Source organism: Doryrhamphus excisus, linkage group LG10, assembly GCF_037039965.1.
Source record: "Doryrhamphus excisus strain RoL-2023G ecotype Guam linkage group LG10, RoL_Dexc_Guam_v1.1, whole genome shotgun sequence".
NCBI classification, from domain to species: Eukaryota; Metazoa; Chordata; class Actinopteri; order Syngnathiformes; family Syngnathidae; genus Doryrhamphus; species Doryrhamphus excisus.
In genome coordinates, this window is record NC_136366.1 from 16,100,291 (window position 1) to 16,113,318 (window position 13,028).

The 13,028-nt window shown below is 38.7% G+C and overlaps 1 protein-coding gene across 10 annotated transcripts in view; it reads left to right on the forward strand.

Moving 5' to 3' along the window:
* The first annotated feature begins 2,480 nt into the window (after window positions 1-2,480).
* The window catches only part of tjp2a (tight junction protein 2a (zona occludens 2)), a 35,293-nt gene continuing 24,745 nt past the window's right edge, over window positions 2,481-13,028 (forward strand). For 6 of the 10 annotated variants that reach the window (XM_078794216.1, XM_078794218.1, XM_078794219.1 and 3 more), the window contains exon 1: window positions 2,481-2,660. Coding sequence is in view for 4 of the 10 variants with exons in the window: in XM_058062244.2 (XP_057918227.2) it covers window positions 6,898-7,004; window positions 9,206-9,332 (234 nt within the window). In the remaining 6 variants the exon portion in view is untranslated. Of the gene's footprint in view, window positions 2,661-6,466; window positions 7,005-9,205; window positions 9,333-13,028 lie in introns of those variants that run through there. The other 4 variants (XM_058062244.2, XM_058062253.2, XM_058062271.2 and 1 more) reach the window with 2 other exon arrangements.

Genomic DNA, 13,028 nt, shown 5'->3' on the forward strand with positions numbered 1-13,028 from the left:
TCCCATGTGCAGAAAAACACCCCCAAAGCATGATGCTACCACCCCCATGCTTCACAGTAGGGATGGTGTTCTTCGGATTGTACTCTTCATTCTTCTTCCTCCAAACACGCTTATTGGAATTATGACCAAAAAGTTCTATTTTGGTCTCATCTGACCATAAAACTTTCTCCCATGACTCCTCTGTATCATCCAAATGGTCATATGCAAACTTAAGACGGGCCTTGACATGTGCTGGTTTAAGCAGGGGAACCTTTCGTGCCATGCATGATTTCACATCATGACGTCTTAGTGTATTACCTACAGTAACCTTGGAAACGGTGGTCCCAGCTCTTTTCAGGTCATTGACCAAGTCCTGTCGTGTAGTTCTGGGCTGATTCCTCACCTTTCTTAGAATCATTGAGACCCCACGAGGTGATATCTTGCATGGGGCTCCACTCCGATTGAGATTGACCGTCATGTTTAGCTTCTTCCATTTTCTAATGATAGCTCCAACAGTGGACCTTTTTTCACCAAGCTGCTTGGTAATTGCTCCGTAGCCCTTTCCAGCCTTGTGGAGGTGTACAACTTTGTCTCTGGTGTCTTTGGACAGCTCTTTGGTCTTCGCCATGTTACAAGTTAAAGTCTTACTGATTGTATGGGGTGGACAGGTGTCTTTATGCAGCTAACGACCTCAAACAGGTGCATCTGATTCAGGATGATACATGGAGTGCAGGTGGACTTCTAATGGGCAGACTAACAGGTCTTTCAGGGTCAGAATTCTAGATGATACACAGGTGTTCAAATACTTATTTGCAGCTGTATCACACAAATAAATTGTTAAAAAATCATGCATTGTGATTTCTGGATTTTTCTTTTTAGTTTATCTCTCTCACAGTGGACATGCACCTACGATGAAAATTTCAGACCCCTCCATGATTTCTAAGTGGGAGAAATAGCAAAATAGCAGGGTGTTCAAATACTTATTTTCTTCACTGTACATAGATATGAAAGGAAAAAATTACATTCAGGTCAAGTAGCAGCAGAGCCCTAGGCTGCATTCACTTTTATTTTGTATGCTTTTTGTTAAGATCACCTGGGCCCTCTTTGCCGTCAAAAAAATACATAGATTTATACTAACTATGACTCAAATTCAATTTATACAACAGAATCAAGGATGCACTGTGGTAAATAAAAAAAAGGCATGTTGCTTTTTTTCAATTTTATGGGATTTTGTTTTGCAGTAAGGTGACACAGCTGGTGGATGTGCTCCTGGAAGCGATGCCTTTTGAAGAGAAAACTTTTTGAGGTTTTGCTCCTGCATTGTCAAGACATCAGGACTTCACAGCAGCGTGTGACAACAGGCGATAAAATGCTCAAAGTGTTTTTACTTGAAAAACAAATCAAGTGACAATCATTCATCTACTCCACAAAGCACACATGCGAATACAGATATGCAATACAATTCAATACAATATTAAAGCGTAGCAGTTTCCTTTACACTTTCCTGCTAATTGAAAAAAAATCTGTTTTTTTTTTATCAGTGGCTGGATCACTGTGGGAATGTTTTGTCCATACTTATTTATTTTCTTTCCTTGCAGTTTTTTGTTCCTACTTTCACACTACATCTGTGCTATACATTAACCAATTGTTAAAGTTGAACCTGTAATGATAGTGAGTTATTAGCCCACCTATTACTATGGGTATTTGACCTAGGGACCATCTTACTACATAATTGATTAAATGAAATTGTACGTAATTGAATTTATGTTTCAAATGTAAGATGCACTGTTTTGATTAAACACCTGTAATCTTCAAACGCAATTACGTATGTTTGTGCAGTAAAGTTCAAAGCACGTTTAAGGTGCTCTCGCGTTAACTGTTATATATGTTCATTCAAACACAAGAGGGCGCAACAATGATACTCTTGAAGACTCTTGGAGACTCTTGAAAACTCTTGAAAACTCTTGAAAACTCTTGAAAACTCTTGAAGATTTGATATTTATTCCACCAGTGGTATCCCAAGTGCTGCATTTTTCATTGGCGTGTAGCATAAGTATTATAAAAACAAAATTACAAAAATACAGAAATGAGGGGAAAGTGCAAAGCGTCGTAAACTAATGGGAAAACTGATTTGCTGATGCTAATGCAATGCAAGTTGATTCATAATTATTATTATTATAAATATTTTCCTTGCATATTGGATTGGGTCTTAGTTTGTATATTCCACAATGAAAACTGTAGAAATGGCCTATTGTTTTTTTATTGTTTTGTCCAATAACCAATACTAAAGGACAACAAATATTGGATATACTTTTCAAATATTTGCAGAGTACATCTATTTTATTTTACAAACCACCATGTGGCAATAAACTGTTTAAAAGGTCAAAATATGGTGATGAATTGGCAATAATTTGTCACAATAGATGGCGCGTGCTGATGACGTCACATCCGCACCCGACAAAAACTTATCAGAAAACACCCACCTGCCCCTGCTAAGCCACACCCACATACCTGTGAAAACCAGGAAATTGCACATATTTGGACTGCCAGATCAAACTAAACGACTCAAAAGAGCCTCGCGGTCATCGCTTTTTTATCTTGTCTTGGTCGAAAATTGTTGTATTTTCGGATTAATCTCCTCAGTTAACCCAAAGAAAAGGAAAGTGACGCAGTTTCACCAGGTATTGTACGTCTCTCGCTCAGTGTCGATATACAGTTCTTGTGTTGTGTCGCTTTGCTACCATGTTTGGTACTTAAGTACTTCTCACACCCAGGGCGCTTGGATTTTGCTTTTGGTTTTAAAAGTTTTTTTTTCTATGTAGCTTCCGCTTTGGGGAGTAGACCTAACTTTTCACTATCATGCTAGTTTTGTTTGTCGTACGAACCTGGGTGTTTGGAGACTGTTTACACATGTTTGCGCACGAGGCCATTCCATTTACTATACTGCCCCAATAATGCAGTATATACACTGTGTTAGCTACTATATTAGCATTGTCAGTTGTATATTAGCATGCCAAATTACTGTATCTGCCAAAGGTAAACACCACTCCAATATCAGTATACTAACTTATTATTATTTACTGTATTTATTTTTTTTATAATGATCACGTTTTGATCAACATTGCCGTATGCTATATATTAATCTAACATTGTTTGTTAATGTGTTTGTAGTTTGGTGTAGACAAAAAAGGTCAGCAAATTTGTGTCCACAAGCTTCTGAGTTGTCATTTAATTCTGTCCAGAGTTGCATTCATTTTTTGCCAAGATTGTGTTGATGATGGTGTGCGTGAAATTTCTGCACTGTTCCAATTTTTATACAGCGTTGAATAGTTTGATTTTACAAGTGTCCACCATCGCTTGATTCCAATTATTTGATCTTTCTAAGATACTCACACTGCACAAAAGAGTCAAGTGTTTATAATGGTAATTTATATAATCACATGATTGATAACCATAATTAAGATAAGAATGCAATAACATAAGAGCCACAAATTGTTACACACTGCACATTTTATGACAACTGACCAGACTTAAAAATGCCCCCAATTGTGCCAGTTGCTTGGCGCCTCTCCTCTGACTGTTGCGTTGCCATTGGCATGTTTGTTTGTGAGGCAGCGCTTTGTCCTGTTCGCTTTGTTGTGTGAATGCTGTTGTGGCTGCAGTCAGCAGGGAAGGACACACCAGCTGGTAGCTTTTGTTAATGCCTTGATGTCCTCTGTCCTCTTCTGCAGCGTTTCACTTTTGAATCCTTTATTTAAAAACAAAAAAAAAAAAATCCACCCACGAAGAACATCCCACCCCTGAAAAGTACTTTTTATCCTCTGTAATTACCATACATCTATCTTTCCTCATGATCCATGGGTCACCTGTGGTGGACACATGCTAGCAGTGACTCTACTATTTTGTCTGTCTGTATCCATCTTTGAACACACACATTAGAGATTTGTGAGTGTGTCCTTCCATCTGGCTCGCACGTGCATTGCATATGGACATTGCATAATGGCCTTTGGGCCTTAATAACAGCATGTCGGGAGGGGGCAAGGGACAAAGAAACAAAATGATTATGTAAAAGCATTAAGATGACCAAAAACTGTAGCTGCACTGCACTGTGCAAGAATGCCCAGTGTTTCCCACAGGACTGCAATGTCTATGTGGCTGTGGTGGATCGTGTGGGAATGCTGTAATGACATGTAATTGTCTTAATTTACTATGTGTGTAGATCACTGTTTTCCACAGTCAAAGCTAATGTGTGAGAGTATCTTGTTTGGTTAAAACACACAGATGATGAGTCCACTTTCATGGATAACTAATGAAATAAAAAAATATTCACATTTGAAATCCGAGAATATATTAATATTTTAAAAGAAAGAAAATGATGAATTGGATCCACAACCTGAAATAGTTGTCTGTTAATTAAATAGTTGATGAGTTATGGATTAATTGTTGCAGCTGTAGTCTGTTTATGATCGAGGGCAGTTCAAATGTATTTGTTATTTATTGACATAAGAACTTAAGTGATTTTTGTTATTATTAATAAAGCCATGGAAGTTGCTAAATTGAATTCTTATGAGCTATTTTTCTCATCATCATTACATCTGTCCAAACAACTGTACCTTTAGTTGTACCAGGCAATAAAATGGATCAGTAAAATGGAGTGATAAAACGGGGGTTGTCTAATCATTTTTTTTTAATTTCCATATGTGAAACACTGATGTCAATAACTACGTTAAGGACAATTCAATTTAAAAAGTGACCAAGCCCATTCCCCATTGACTGTAATCATATTGTTTACACTTGCCCTCATAGTGACCCTGAAGCTGCAGTGTTTATTGTAAACACAAGCAGCTGTCCTCTTCTAGAGGCAACTGAGAGGAATGCACTCGCTTTGCAAATCATTGTGACATGACTGTTTTTGAAATGATAAACACACTCTTGCCGTTAAGGTTTCACTGTGCTGTGTTTGTGGTTAGTTTGCTTTAGACCATGAGCTAACCAACACAATGCAAAGGCAATTCATCCTCGTTCTGGCCTTTTGATTTTATACCATACCATGGAATACATGATAAGGATAAAACTAGTGCTATATTTAGAGTATTTAGACACTGGGGCAAGCAGGTTAAGGTATTGACATCAGGTGTGCACGTGATCAAGCATGTCTTTCTCCATGTGGAGTTTGTCAACCTCCCCCTCGTGCACGTTGATATACTCACTTTTGTTAGGTTGTCATCTGTGCCAGATGCGTGTGTTGTCCGTGAGATTATTGTGAAGTTGGATTAGGGCATGTGTGTTTGTGATGTGATTTGTGCACATTTGTTTTGTAAGTAGTTTGTACTCTAAAGACTTGTTCAGACCAGGAATGTCTGCAGATATTTTCAAACCTGCAGACAGCATGCAAAGCCTGTATAAAGAAAATTGCAAAAAAAAAAAAAAAATGTGGTGGGTTAGGTTTTTAATCGTTTTTCTGAGCTGTTTTTTAACATCAGATTTATCGGTATGTCATAATAATTTCTCATATTGGCTCGATAATTATCGTGCACTTCCCCGCCTGGGCATCTCTCTGTGGAGTTTACATGTTCTCCCCGTGCATGCCTGTTTTTTTTTTTGTTTTTTTGGGGGGTACTCCGATTTCCTCCCACATTCCAAAAATATGCTAGGTTAATTGCGACTCCAAATTGTCCATAGGTATGAATGTGAGTATGAATGGTTGTTTGTCTATATGTGCCCTGTGATTGGCTACCGACCAGTCCAGGGTATACCCCGCCTCTCGCCCAAAAACAGCTAGGATAGGCTCCAGCATACTCGGAATGCTAAAATTAATTATATCGTCATATCATGATACAACCCAAAAGTATTGTTTAATTTCATACCAAGATCATCTATATGTCATTTTCAAAAAAACACTGTTCAGGGTGGAAGAGGTTAAAATTTTCTCTTTTTCCTGCCTTTGTGCTTCTTTCACCCAATCATTTTCAGACATAGCTGTGTGTTATTTCCGTGCCTCCCCGCTGTGCTTGTGGTATTGGAATGTAGAGGGATTTCTAAAAGCTGCAGCAGCCCCCATGGATGGCACTGCCATCTTTGACGTCCAGGCTCCTGGAATTTAAGTCCTGACCAGAATGTGCATTGACTGGCAACTCGTCAAGAGGATACAGAGATTATTAATTTATTTCAAACCTCCCAGGATGTGGCGGCCTGCAGTCAGCTGCTGACTTGGGCATAAGATACTGAATATTTGTATTCAAATTCGCTCATTTGCAATAAAAGATTAGGTTTTGTACTGAAGACACCACCATACAGGAGTAGCTGACGTGTAGGTGTTTATGCATGGATGAAATAGTATGATTCTGTCTGGGTATAAATGGTGAGAAGACTTAGCCCGGTTGGGGGATTAGAGTAGAAGGGGGCGGGGAGCATGCATGATCTGTCAAGAGCTTAGTTCCACAGTTATCCCCACGGCAGCAGCAGCAGCAGCAGCAGCAGCAGCCGCCACAGTGATGGCAAAGGCTGTGTTTTCATTAGTGTAATATTCAGAGAAGCTCCACAATTATGTAAGAGTGACGTGCTGTCGTCCTCTCTCGGCCGGCCCACTGCCTGGCAGAAACGTGGCCGTTTTCCTTTGATCCTCCATCGCTGGGAAAAGCCAAAAGGACATCTGTCAAGAGTGTGCGGTCGGGGACGGCACTTGTAGTAGTCACGCCACAGCAACCGTGCTGCTTTGGGGCTTGTCGGCATGGAGAGACTGATGTGCTGAAGCGGCAGGGAAGAGTTTGGAGTCTCTTTTGCTAGGCAAGAATAGATGAGCAAGCATGTGGAGATGCTGGAGGTCTTTTGTGGGAAAATGGGAGAAGGCTAAATGTAGTGTAGCATCAGTGCTATCTGTGTGATGCCGCTTGCATCGGAGGAGTGTTACAGTAGAAGATGAAGTTCAAGAAGTTTATTACAATTATGCAGGCAGCAATGGGGGTTGTACCCCTAAACAAAAGAGAGCTTCTGCCACCAGGCAGGAAACTATGGCGACCCCCTGGGTGAGTTACATTACTTTGTGTCTTGTGAAAAGCATGTATGGCTAGTGCGGAGAACTGAATGTTCTCAAGATTTGTTACATCTACTGGTTATTTGGAACTTCCCTGCTGATTATTCAAACATTAGCAGGCTGGTTAGCACTTAAGGACTTAAGGATGGATTCAGTTTTTTCACTTAATCCAGTCACTGGCAATGTACAGAAAAGGTCGTAGTTACGCGTCCATTGCACAGCGCCACATAAGGACACAGACAACTGTTTTGACTGTAACCTAGGAGGTAAAATATTGCACTTGATTGGAGTTAAAGAAAAGAAACCAAAAGCTAAAACATTTCCTTGTGTGTTTACTTCTAAGTTAGTGCCTTAAGACTGCTTGCAGTTGCAATAAGCTTCACAGCCACATCATTGTGACATGGATTGGTTTGACAACTTGCAGTGGTAGTTGTAGTAAAAGTAACTTAACACTTGACTCAACACATTTGTCATCAAACAAAGATTTCACTATATAATATACTAGTATGTACAGCTAGGTTTTAGAGGGATTGCTGCAAATAAGTGTATTGTGTACGTGACGAAAGGTAGTTTGCGGATACAGCTGAAATCCATGCTTCAGCATCTATGACTTAAGCATTAGTACTTATATGTCCTAATATGACCTTACAGCAGGGCTCAACTACATCGTGCACAGAAAGCCAATGACTAGGGCCTGGCTTTATCCCTTTATGATTTTTCTTATTATGTATACAATAAGTTTGCATGTTCTCCCCATGAACGCGTGGGTTTTTCTCCGGGTGCTCCGGTTTCCTCCCACATTCCAAAAACATGCTAGGTTAATTGGCGACTCCAAATTGTCCGTAGGTATGAATGTGAGTGTGAATGGTTGTTTGTCTATATGTGCCCTGTGATTGGCTGGCGACCAGTCCAGGGTGTACCCCGCCTCTCGCCCAAAGACAGCTGGGATAGGCTCCAGCACACCCCGTGTGAGGAAAAGTGGTAGAAAATGAATGAATGTATACAATAGTTTCTCATTTGATTTCACAAAATGGTTAATATGTGTCCTAAATATCGTTCTATAAAGCCTAACACACCCAACCTTGCCGGTGGTGCCAAAATCTCTCCACCTATCTCCCAAGCTACAATATGTTTCAAATGAGAACAAAATAGCTACATGAACCCGCTACTTTACAGTGTTAAAAAGAAAAGGAAATAGACAAGGTTAGTTCCACAACCTCACGAGTAAGACATAATGGCACTGTGTGGCCCAATGATGCTTTGTAGCCTTAGAAATCCTGCAGTTGACTATGTCCCAATTCAGAATTTGCGTTCTCCAAAGGATCCAGCCTAGTCGAAAGAGACTGGGTTCATTGGCGCCTTCGAAAGCCGTGACCAGCATTGGGAATGGTCTATGTCAGGGGTGTTCACACTTTTTGAGCCTGCGAGCTACATTTAACTCCCAAAGATCTACCTCCTACTATAGACATAGGAAACATCTATATTTACTAATTTGTATTTAGTACAGTAAACCTCGGATATATCGGATTCAATTGTTCTCACTGGTTTTGTCCGATATAAGCGAAATCCGTTATATGCGTAAATGTCCGTTTTACGCATATATCGGATTTATATCAGTTATAAAAAGGCACTTCCTTGACTATGTTTCCAATGTACCTGGACTGGGCAATGAAAAGAGACGTAAGGTAATGAGAATTTAACTTTATTGGACTCTGAGCATAACAAATTGTTAATTAAGCTAGGCCCTGTTACGCCCGTCAGGCCTACGTTATTTCCAATAGTGAGGTTAAGATCTCATTCACTGTACATTGTGTACATTGTGTATGGACATTGGGGTGCACATACTTTTTCAAAATGCAAGTCAACATGATCATCTCTTACAATAAAACTAATAACAATCAAATAACAAACTGACGTTTATACGATCGAAGTAATTGGCACCCCTCGTCTAGTGTTTGAAACACTTCCTGGTCTTGAGACTTTGGAACTTTTGAAGAAGAAAAGTGAAATTCAGTATTAATTAATTATGTTAAATTTAATTTGTAAACCAAAGCGTTTTCATCAAGGCTGTGAAACCACTTCACAGATTGAACTCTCTGTTTCTGTGATCTTAAAATGTGCATTCGCACTGTATGTCTAGGACTTGAGTAATATGAGTAATAAAGTAATCTTTTTTTTTTTCTATACATGCAGGGACCAGCCTGGAACTGAGCAATCATCTGCACTTTTTAAGTCCAGCCGCAAGTTCTGCTGGCCCCGCGAAGCGCAGTACTTGTACCTTCGCCGCCTCTCCTCGCGCAGCTACTCTGCTATCATGATGGTACGTTCATTAAATCATACAGAATGTTGTTGATGTGTCATCAGAGTCAAAATGGTCTCCTTTTGATCGAAATGTTTGATCAAAACGACCCTGAAAGGGGTATTCATGTTATTGTCTCCAAAAATGTCCAATAAGAACAGAAAAGGTTACTAACTTTATCGCTAATCACTGATCAGAACAGGTAGTATGAATTATATGAATTATAGGGAACACTGGTGTAACCTTGTCCAAGACTCTGATTAGGGTTGGTACGCTGTAGAATTAATCAGTCAATAGTTTTTTTGTACTTGGAAGGTTTTTTTTAGAATCAGTCAATCAGAAGCACACAGGAATGCTAAATGTATTGGTATGTTGTATTGATGCTGAATCCAATAGGAAATCTATTACAAAGTTAGTAAGAAAATGTTTTTAGGATAAGCGGCATAGAAATCATAGAAATCAAGATGGAAGAAAAAGTTTTTTTTTAAAAGCCTTGATTTGCATATGCATGAATAATTTTCATAAAATTGTAAATAAAGTAATCCCTCGTTTATCACAATAAATTGGTTCCAGACCTGACCATGATACGTCACTTCCCAGGCCCCGCCCCTTAAATGCACACAACACCCTACAGATTTTACACTACTTATAATTTTTTCTGAATTCCTTATATTTGTACTTTCATTCATTTAGCATTTTTTTAATGCTTGAAAATGATAAATTTCGGTCAAGAGTACATACTATTTGCTTATATATGCCCATTTTTTCTGAACAATAAGCCATATTCAACCACGAAACTGCAATCATTAATTGAAGAATTTTTTAAAAACGTTGTGATGTTTGAACCTCAATGTAGAAAAAAAAACAAAAAAAAAAGGTTGACAATTATAATTGCCTTGACTATCACAAAAATGGCAGAATGTAATCTCAATTGTAGATTTTAAAACTAGACGTCTGCTACTTGTATTTGACTCTGTCCCCAAAAAATACAATTATAATTATGTTATGATATTTATACCGTATAGTATCTGGATAAATAGGAAATGAATTAATTGGCCTCTTTTCGGTATGTACTTAACAATATTTAACTGCTTAGCATCTTAACCTACATTGGATTGGTTTTAGGGTGTTTTATATACACAAATGTTAGAAACATAAAGGTGGACACCCCTTGCTGTACAAGCTACATGTAGGTATTTCTATACCCGTGTTATCTACAATACATGTACATGTCACTGGTACCAGTTGGTCTGCACAAAGGTGACTGGTTAAGCACTCATTCCCATGCATGTTGCTTCGATCTTTGTATATTTCTGTAATGGATCTTTAGCTCATGAAACTCTTTTCATAATCCTGTAACAAGCTAAGGCATGCACACATTTTTGTACTTTCTCCAAAAATAAACAATCTCCTCCTCCTGCTCCTCCTCCTCCGTGCCACACTGCTTGAAATGCAGTGACTCATTATTTTCGCAGACTTAGCCCCCTTTCATTTGAGCACACATACTCTTACGTGACCCCACCTGCATAATGGATGATAATTAACCAGAGAGACATGCCACTGCTCTGGCAGTTCATTGTATTATCTCTGTCTCACTAAGTATTAAGGTTGAGCTATGTTGAAATGGACTCATTTCATGTCTGTTTGGTGAATTGTTGGTTATTGTTGGCTTATTAACACATTGATGTTTGTGTAACTTTTAAGTCAGAGATTTATGAAAATTATATGACAATTACAGTATCAGTGGTGGATACATTTGATGTCGCGAACTTGGCATGCATGTTGTGGATATTGAGTAGAACGGTTTGAAATTGCAGTGGAAATTATTTTAAAGGTCTAATTTGTACTGCTGACAAGTCAAGATATGAATGGACAGCAAAGAAACACATACAAAGTAGCAACACGTTATTAGGGCCGGCTAAATGCAGCCATCTATTTTCCAGACCTTTTGCTTCAGCTACTCATAATAACTTTGCATTTTTCATGTAGCCCCCGCCTTGATATGAAAGTTTAATATTAGTGCGGCCCGCGCAAGATTGATATGGATGCTGTATGGTATCATGTACCCAGAAAAAATCATTACGTTTGATTAATGTTCATGTTAAAGGTTAAATAACTGTTAATAGTTATCCTCCCTATCCGTGTGGAAGTGGTAAGTTTTTGCCTATTTAAGTTTAAAGGAAATAACTTGAGGCTACTGTTTAGGTCGCTAGCTCTCTAGTTTGCGAGTTAGCATGTGTCTCAAGACCCTGCAGTTGCGCAATATGTTGTAAATAAAAAGAGTATAAATGTGACTATAGTCGTGTTTTGTCATGTCTACAGGGCTCTAATAATGCTTTGTTCATTTTAATCTGAAAAAAATAATTTGTCTACCCATATGTGGTTTCTTACGTTTTTATTATTTGCCGTTTTATTATTATTATTATATTTATTTATTTATTACTGATTGATTGATTTTCTTTATTATTGATTTGTTTATTTATTTTTCATCTTATTTGGTGTAGAAAAATATAAAGTAAGATATTTGAAAACAGTGGAATGTTTTATCACAGCTTTTCTTGTAGAAAATTGGAACCAAAGCGAAGTTTTAAAATTTTTTTTGTTTTTAATAAATGCATTTTTTTGGGTTTTTTTGGAAAACCTGATGCGGCCCAGTCTCACCTAGACCCGAGCTCCAGTGGCCCCCAAGTAAATTGAGTTTGAGACCCCTGCTCTAAACCCTGTCCACATACCATTGTGTGCTTTTGTTAAGGCTCTTTGTTGTTGTATTAGGTCTCTGTGTTCAAATGAGGACAAACTATATGGCTACATTTTTGCTCTAGGAATGTTTTACATGACAATGGCTACATGTTAAAGTTCTCTTCAGTTTGCTACAGAATGACATTTCAGAGCTCTGTCCTCAGTCCTATCCAAACGTTGTTGCAATGACCTGGAGCTCGGTTACAAGCCAGCTCATTCATGTCCATATGATTCCAAAAGTTTACAAATTAGTTTTTATTAGTTTTTTATGTAAAGTGAAAGCAGGTATACGTATGTAGTGCCATACTATTTTACAGATCATATTTTTAACACAGATATACGGTGCATCTGGAAAGTATTTTGTTCTGTGTTGTTCCTTACAGTCAAAACTGGGCTTCAATGTGTTGAAACCGCAAGCTGGGGGTTACCAAAATCCACCTATTATGTTAATTTTCGGCACTTTGTTGTGGGCTCTTATAGAACAGCTACACACCATATCCCACACAGAAAGCTTTCTAGATCTTCCAGATTCTACACCTCTTTTTGCAGGGTTTTCATTGACTCCCTGCTTCTGACCCAAATGGTCGGTTTAATTTACTCCCGGTGAATGGTCACACTCCCAAGCGCTCCTGAGGACTTCCGGATAAAAAGGTCTGCATTTACTGAGTATAGGAAATTGTAGCCAATATAAGCAAGTCATTGCTTTCTTGCATGCAGAGACATCTGAAACGTCTTTCAGGGCTGACTTCCAAATGCGCAAACATCCTTATCTGACGTGTATCAAATACTATATAGTCTGGCCCCTGGCCAATTTTGTTAACTCAATGCAGCCTGTGAGTCAGAAAGTTTGCCCACTCCTGATCTAGGAAGACTCCTGGTGGTTCTGTGCCTCTTCCGTTTATGGATGATCCAGGCCACTGAGCTAATAGAGTTTTTTCATGCCCTTTCCCAGATTTACATTATGCCTTGAGGCAATCC